At 60.4% G+C, this 8,226-nt stretch overlaps 1 protein-coding gene across 1 annotated transcript in view; it reads left to right on the forward strand.

The window, feature by feature from the left end:
* The first annotated feature begins 1,448 nt into the window (after window positions 1-1,448).
* Window positions 1,449-8,226, forward strand: part of EPPK1 (epiplakin 1) — a 27,816-nt gene continuing 21,038 nt past the window's right edge. The window contains exons 1-2 of the mRNA XM_027670056.1: window positions 1,449-1,805; window positions 1,902-8,224. Coding sequence (XP_027525857.1) covers window positions 1,449-1,805; window positions 1,902-8,224 — 6,680 coding nt within the window. The remainder of the gene's footprint in view (window positions 1,806-1,901; window positions 8,225-8,226) is intronic.

Consider the following 8,226-nt stretch of genomic DNA (forward strand, 5'->3'; position numbering starts at 1 on the left):
CCCAGCACCACAGCCCAGGAACACAGCCCAGCACCATGACCCAGTACCACAGCTCAGTACCATAGCCGAGTACCATGACCCAGCACCACGACCCAGCACCACAGCCGAGCACCACAGCTCAGCACCACAGCCCAGCACCACAGCCCAGGAACACAGCCCAGCACCACAACCCAGCACCATGACCCAGCACCATGTCCCAGCACCAGAGCCCAGGAACACAGCCCAGCACCACAACCCACCACCATGACCCAGCACCATGACCCAGCACCACAGCCCAGCACCACAGCTCAGCACCCAGAACCATGACCCTGCACCACAGCCTCCTCTGCCCCCTGCAGCACCCTCACTGCACCGGGGCAGATCCCAGCGTGTCCCGGGGCTCTGCAAACGCGAGGGCAGGTTTGGGTTAGGTGTTGCCTCACCCTGAGGCAGTCCCGGAGACTCTTTGCCTGGTGTCCACTGCTCACTGAGGTGGAACCTCTGCCCTCCTTGCGTTGCCTGGGGAGTGTGGGAAGGAGGGACAGCAGAAGGAGAGGGGGGTTGGTGGGGCAGCCACGGTGGGAACACATGGACCTGCATGTCGGGACTCCTGGAATCACAGAATCATGGAATGGTTTGGGTTGGAGGGACCTTAAAGCCCCTCCAGTCCCGTCCTGTCATGGGCAGGGACACCTTCCACTAGCCCAGGTTGCTCCAAGTCCCATCCAACGTGGCCTTGGACACTCCCAGGGATGGGGCAGCCACAGCTTCTCCTGTGCCAGGGCCTCCCCACCCTCCCAGGGAAGAATTCCTTCCCAAAATCCCATCTCTCCCTGCCCTCTGGCACTGGGAAGCCATTGCCCCTTGTCCTGTCCCTCTATCCCTTGTCCCCAGTCCCTCTCCAGCTCTCCTGGAGCCCCTTTGGGCCCTGCAAGGGGCTCTCAGCTCTCCCTGGAGCCTTCTCTTCTCCAGATGAACCCCCCCCAGCTCTCCCAGCCTGGCTCTGGAGCAGAGGGGCTCCAACCCTGGGAGCAGCTCCGGGGCCTCCTCTGGACTCTCTCCAGCAGCTCCACACCCTTCTCATGTTGGGGCCCCAGGGCTGGAGGCAGCTCTGCAGGTGGGGTCTCATCTCAGTGGGGCAGAGGGGCAGAATCTCCCCCTCCCCTGCTGCCCACACCGTGGGATCAGCCCGGGAAAAGGGGGTTTCTGGGTGTCAGTGCACACGGCTGGGGCACGTGGAGCTTCTCCTCCACCAACCCTTCGAGCTTGGCCGGATCCCTTGGGATGGAACATCAGGTTCAGACGTGCTGAGCCTTTGGCTGGCGCTTCCTCCCGCCTGGGGGGGGGTGTGTTTATCCTTCTGATTTCCCTGCATTTGACATGCAAAGCACAAAAAGTTGATTTCTCACTGACGCTTCCCACTCTCCCCCCCTCTCTCCAGAGTCCTGTGGAAGGCCTGCAGCGGGAGGATGGAGAGCAAGCCAGCAGTGAATGGCCACGCTGCCCCCAGCTTTCCTGGGGAAGACACGCCAGGGAAAAGCCACTCGTGCCAGGAGGAGATGCCGCGCAAACAGCCGAGAGCGGCCGGCGGGGACGCGGCGGGGCCGGACGCTCCCGGGGAGCCCTCGGAGGCAGCTGGCAGCATCGCTGGTGTGTACGTGGAGGCTTCAAAGAAGATAATGAGCTTTTATGAGGCCACCAGAGAGCACCTCCTGAGCCTGGATCCGGCCCTCAGCCTCCTGGAGGCCCAGGCAGCCACGGGCTCCGTCGCCGACCCGGTGACGCGCCGGCGCGTCTCGGTGGCAGACGCCGTGCGCCTGGGGCTGGTGGGGCTGGAGCTGAAGGAGAGGCTGCTGGCAGCAGAGAGAGCTGCCACTGGCTTCCTGGACCCCTACACAGAGGAGAAAATCCCCCTGTACCAGGCGATGCAGAAGGAGCTGGTGGGTTGGGAGCAGGGCACGCGGCTGCTCCAGGCACAGATGGCAACCGGAGGCATCATCGACCCGGCCACCGGGGCTCGACTGCCGGCGGATGTGGCCTGTGAGAGGGGATATTTGGACGAAGAGATGAGCCAGCACCTCTCCGACCCCAGCCACGAGGACAGCAGAGGGTTCCTCGATCCCAGCACTACAGAGAAGGTCACCTATTCGGAGCTTAGGAAGAGGTGTGTCGTGGATCCGGCCTCGGGCTTCCTCCTCCTGCCCCTGCAAATCACGTTCCCGGGGCTGGGAGGGAGGGTGAGCAGCAGGGACCTGCGGGACTCCGGCATCATCAGCCACGACGTGTTCCGAGGCCTCGAGGAGGGAACGGTCTCCGCGCAGGAGTTGGCAGAGAACGACGTCGTCCAGCAGTTCCTGCGTGGGACGAGGAGCGTGGCCGGGGTTGTCCTGCCTTCTGGGGAGCAGAGGAGCCTTTACCAAGCACTGAGAGAGCATCTCCTCGTGCCTGGTGCTGCTCTGATGCTCCTGCAAGTCCAGGCCTCCACCGGCAGCCTGACAGACCCCCTGAAGAACAAAACCTACTCAGTGGATGAGGCTGTCAGGGTCGGTTTTATCGGCCCAGAGCTTCACGAGAAACTGTCTTCAGCTGAGAAAACCGTCACTGGATACAGAGACCCCTCCACTGGGGAGATGCTCTCCCTGTTCCAAGCCATCAGGAAGGGATTTGTCCCCAGGGACCACGGCCTCTGCCTTCTGGAGGCTCAGATGGCCACGGGGGGTGTGATCGCTCCAGGCAGGCACCTCCGTGTCCCCACAGAGACGGCCTGCGAGTGGGGCTACCTGGATGAGGCCACCAGACAGCTCCTCTCCAGCCCTCCTGACCACATGAAAGGGTTCTTTGACCCCAGCTCCAAGGAAAAGCTGAGTTATTCGGAGCTGCTCCAGCGCTGCGTCACCGACCCCGGCACGGGGCTCCTGCTGCTGCCCCTTGCTGGGGACGGCGGTGAAGGACCCCAGGGAACCCCCCTTTTCTTTGACCACAGGGCCCAAACGGCTCTGGAAAACACACGGGTGCCCATTTCTGTAGGGAAGTTCAAGGGCAAGTCGGTGTCCCTCTGGAAACTCCTCTTCTCTGACCACGTCCCGGGTGAGCGAAGAGCTGCTCTCGCCCAGCAGTTCCTGTCGGGAGCACTCTCCACGCAAGGACTGGGTGAGGCCGTCAGAGCTGCCATCGAGGAAACAGCTGCCACTGCCAACGTCACCTTCGAGGGCCTGAGGGACCAGGTGACGGCCGACCAGCTCCTGAGCTCAGAAATTATCAACAAAGACTTGTTTAAGAAGCTCAAGGAGGGTGAGACATCAGCCAGAGAAGTCGTGGGCATGGACACGGTCAGGAAGTACCTGCAGGGCACGGGGAGCATCGCTGGGCTGCTGCTCCCCGACTCCCAGGAGAAGATCAGCATCTACCAGGCCAAGAGGAAAGGACTTCTAAGGCCAGGGACGTCTCTGATCCTCCTGGAGGCACAGGCTGCCACGGGGTTTGTCATCGACCCCACTGCCAACAAAAGGTATTCCGTGGACGAGGCCTTGCGGGCGAACGTCATCGGCCCGGACGTTTACGACAAGCTGCTGGCTGCGGAGAAATCAGTCACCGGCTACAGAGATCCCTACTCAGGGAGCAAGATCTCCCTCTTCCAGGCCATGCAGAAGGATCTCATCGTCAGGGACCACGGCATCCGCCTGCTCGAGGCCCAGATCGCCACCGGCGGCATCATCGACCCTGTGCACAGCCACCGCATCCCCGTGGAGGTGGCCTACAAACGGGGCTACTTCGACAAGAAGATGAATTTAATCCTCTCCGACCCCAGCGACGACACCAAGGGCTTCTTCGACCCCAACACCCACGAGAACCTGACCTACCTGCAGCTGAAGGAGAAGTGCATCACCGAGCCCTCCACCGGGCTCTGCCTCCTCCCTCTGAACAGCAGGAAGCGTCAGTTCATCGACGAGGCCACCAGGCAGGTGTTCAGGAGCTCCTGGCTGCCCGTCAGGTTCGGGCGCCTGCGGGGGGAGAAGGTCTCTGTGTGGGACCTGCTGAACTCCGAGTACTTCAGCGAGGGGAGGCGCCGGGAGATTTTCAACCACTTCCAGCTGAGGAAGCTCAGCCTGGAGCAAATCCGACTCCTGCTGGAGGAGGAAATGAAGAAGTGGGCCCCCATCAAGTTCCCAGCCATGAGGGGCAGCGTCAGTGCTTACCACCTGATGGAAACGGGCGTCATCGACAGGGCCCTGTTTGAGAAGGTGCTGGAGGGATCCGTCACCCCAGAGCAGGTCCTGCACATGGACTCTGTCAGGAAGTACCTCTATGGCTCGGGCAGCATCGGGGGGATCGTGCTCCAGCCATCGAACCAGAGGATGAGCATTTACGAGGCCATGAAGCAGAACATTGTGGTGCCAGGAGTGGCCCTGCCCCTGCTGGAGGCCCAGGCTGCCACGGGCTTCATCATCGACCCCGTGAACAACCAGAAGCTCCGTGTGGACGAGGCTGTCAGGGAGGGAGTCATCGGCCCGGACGTCCACGAGAAGCTGCAGCACGCGGAGGGGGCCGTGACGGGCTACAAAGACCCTTTCACGGGCAAGAAGATCCCCCTCTTCCAGGCGATGAAGAAGGGCCTGATCACGGACAAACAGGCCATGCAGCTCATGGAGGTGCAGATGGCCACAGGAGGCATCATCGACCCGGCGTGTGGCCACCACATCCCCCTGGAGTCGGCCCAGCAGCGAGGGTGCCTGGATGAGGACACGAGCAAGGCCCTTTCCAAGCCCAGTGACGAGCACAGAGCCTTCTGCCTCCCGGACAGCAAAGAGTCCGTGACCTACGCTGAGCTAATCCAGCACTGCCAGAAGGACGACGTCTCCGGCTTCCACTTGCTGCCTCTGCCCCAGACAGCCGCTCCTGCCTACACTGATGAGCAAATCCAACGGATTTTCAAGGAAACCACGGTGAAGGAGAAAGGGGTTTCCCTCTGGGAGCTCATCCACTCGGGGTATTTCACTGAGGAGCAGAGGGGCGACTTCGTGGAGAGGTTCCGCTCTGAGGAGCTGTCGCTGCAGCAGCTGGTGGCTCTTGTGCTCAGGCTCGTGGGGGACATGGAGATGAAGGCCCGGACCCAGATCTCCCTGGAGGGCCTGCGGGGCAGTGTCCCCGTGGTCTGGCTGCTGGACACTGGCATCATTTCTGAGAAGACGTTTGAAGAGCTGGCTCAGGGCATAAGAACTCCCGAGGAAGTGGCTGCGATGGAGGGCGTGAAGAGGTACTTGCAGGGCACGGGCAGCATCGCCGGCGTCTTCATAGAGGAGTCCAAACAGAAGATGAGCTTCTACGATGCCATGAAAAGCAACCTCCTCCTCCCTGGGGCTGCTCTGAGGCTGCTGGAGGCTCAGGCAGCCACAGGATACCTGACTGACCCTGCCACGAACCGCAGGCTCAGCGTGAGGGATGCTGTGAGAGCGGCTGTTGTGGGCGAAGAGCTCACCGAGAAACTCCTCCTCGCCGAGCGGGCCGTGACGGGGTACACGGATCCCTACACGGGCAGCTCCATCTCCCTGTGCCAGGCGCTCAGGAAGGAGCTGATCCCCCTGGCAGAGGCTGTTCCCTTGCTGGAGGCCCAGCTGGCCACGGGAGGGGTCGTCGATCCCATCCACCACCTCCACCTGCCGCTCCAGGCCGCGTGCAGGTACGGCTTCTATGACGAGGGCATGCACCAAACCCTGTCCCAGCTGAACGACAGCACCAAGGTCTTTTTTGACCCCAACACCAAGGAGAACGTGACCTACCAGCAGCTGAAGGAGCGGTGCATTCTCGAGCCCGGGTCGGGGCTGTGGCTCCTCCCGCTGTCGGAAAACTCCATGTTCTGTGTGGATGAACAGACCATGGAAGTGCTGAAATCTGTGACTGTCTGCGTCAACGTGGGGCGGTTCAAGGGACAGACGGTGTCTGTCTGGGACCTCCTCAACTCCGAATACTTCTCAGACAGCAAGAGGAGGGAGCTGGTGCGAAAGTACAAAGATGAGAAGACCGAAGTGCTGCAGGAAATCACAACGATTATCACCACGATCATCCAAGAGACCGAGGCACAAGGCAAGAAGTTTGCATTCCAGGGCCTGCGGAAAAGAGTATCTGCCAGTGACCTCTTCCAGTCCCAACTCATAGACAAAAAGACCCTCGACGAGCTCAACCAGGGGAAGAAAACAGTCAAAGAAGTCACTGAGATGGAGTCTGTCCGCAGGTACCTGGAGGGCAGCAATTTCATAGCAGGGGTCCTCATACAGCCAAGCAACGAGAAGATGAGCATCTACCAGGCCATGTGGAAGGGCATCCTGAGGCCAGGGACTGCCCTGGTGCTGCTGGAGGCGCAGGCAGCCACCGGCTACATCATCGACCCCGAGAAAAACCAGAAGTTTTCCGTGGAGGAAGCGCTAAAGGAGGGTCTGATCGGAGGGGAGGTTTTTGAAAAGCTGCTCTGCGCAGAGAGAGCCGTGACGGGCTACACCGACCCCTACACCAAAGCCCCGATGTCCCTGTTCGAAGCCATGAACCAGGGGCTGATCGTGAAGAGCCACGGCATCCGCCTGCTCGAGGCCCAGATCGCCACCGGCGGCATCATCGACCCCGTGCACAGCCACCGCCTGCCCGTGGAGGTGGCCTACAAACGGGGCTACTTCGACCAGGAGATGAACCAGATCCTGTCCGACCCCAGCGACGACACCAAGGGCTTCTTCGACCCCAACACCCACGAGAACCTGACCTACATGCAGCTGCTGGAGAGGTGCGTCCAAGACCCCGAGACTGGGCTGTACATGCTGCAAGTTGTAAAGGAAGGAGGGAAGTACTTCTACATCGACGAGTCCACAAAACAGGCTTTGCGCTCGAAGCCCCTCCAGGTGAAGGTCGGCAAGTTCAAGGGCCAGACGGTTTCCATCTGGGAAGTGCTCTGCTCTCACTACATCTCAGAGCAGAAAAGGAAAGAGCTGGTGATGCAGTATAAAAGCAAAACCCTGACACTGGAAAATCTGATATCCCTCATCTTAAAAATCATCGAGGACACAGAGCAAAGAGCAGAAGCCCTCAAGGTCAAGGGACTGCGGGGGGATGTGTCGGTGTCAGAGCTGTTCAACTCCGAGATAATCGACAAGAAAACCCTGGACCAGCTGCACGACGGGAGTCTCACACTTGCCGCCCTCGCAAAGAGGGACAGCATCCAAAGGTACCTGGACGGCACCGGGAGCATCGCCGGGGTTCTTCTCCCACAGAGGAAGGAGAAGATGAGCATCTACCAGGCACTGAAGAAGGGCCTCCTCACAGAGCAGTGTGCACTGGGGCTGCTGGAGGCGCAGGCGGCCACCGGCTTCCTCATCGACCCCCTGAGCAACCAGAAGCTCTCGGTGGGCGAGGCCGTGGCGTCCGGGCTGGTGGGCAGCGAACTGCACGAGCCGCTGCTGCTGGCAGAGAAAGCCGTGACGGGATACACGGATCCTCAAACGGGAGACAAAATATCCCTCTTCCAGGCCGTGAGGCAGAAGAGAACAGCCAGGGACCACGGCATCCGCCTGCTCGAGGCCCAGCTCGCCACCGGCGGCATCGTCGACCCCGCGCACGGCCACCGCCTGCCCCTGGACGTGGCCTATCGGCGCGGGCACCTGGACGAGGACATGTTCCTCCTGCTCTCCGACCCAGATCACGGCAGCAAAGGCTTCATAGACCCAAACACCCGTGAGAAGATCAGCTACAGCCAGCTCCTGCAGAGGTGTGCCAAGGACAGGGAGAGTGGCTTGTACCTGCTGCAGGTCCTGGAAAAGCAGGACGACTATTTCTACGTCGACGAGCAAACGAAGAACACCCTGCTGTGTACAATGGTCCAAGTGCCCGTGGGGAAATACAAGGGACAGGTGTTGTCTCTGTGGGAACTTCTCTGCTCCGAGTACATCACGGAGGAGAAAAGGAAAGAACTGCTGAAAAAATACAAAGCGGAATCTCAACACATACTGCAAGGAATCATTGAGATAATACTGAAGATCATCAGGGAAAAAGAGGAGGACAGAAGTGATGTCTGGTTCCAGGGAATCCGACAGCAAATAACAGCGTCAGAACTGCTCAGTGCACAAATAATTACAGAGGAAACCATAGAAAAACTACACGAAGGAAAAGAGACGGCTCAGGAAATAGCACAGATGGACAGTGTGAGGAGATACCTCGAGGGAACTGGAAGCATCGCCGGCGTGCTGGTGCCCTCCAAGGCTGATCCCA

Source organism: Corapipo altera, unplaced genomic scaffold (assembly GCF_003945725.1).
Source record: "Corapipo altera isolate COAL_440 unplaced genomic scaffold, ASM394572v1 121, whole genome shotgun sequence".
In the NCBI taxonomy this organism is placed as follows: Eukaryota; Metazoa; Chordata; class Aves; order Passeriformes; family Pipridae; genus Corapipo; species Corapipo altera.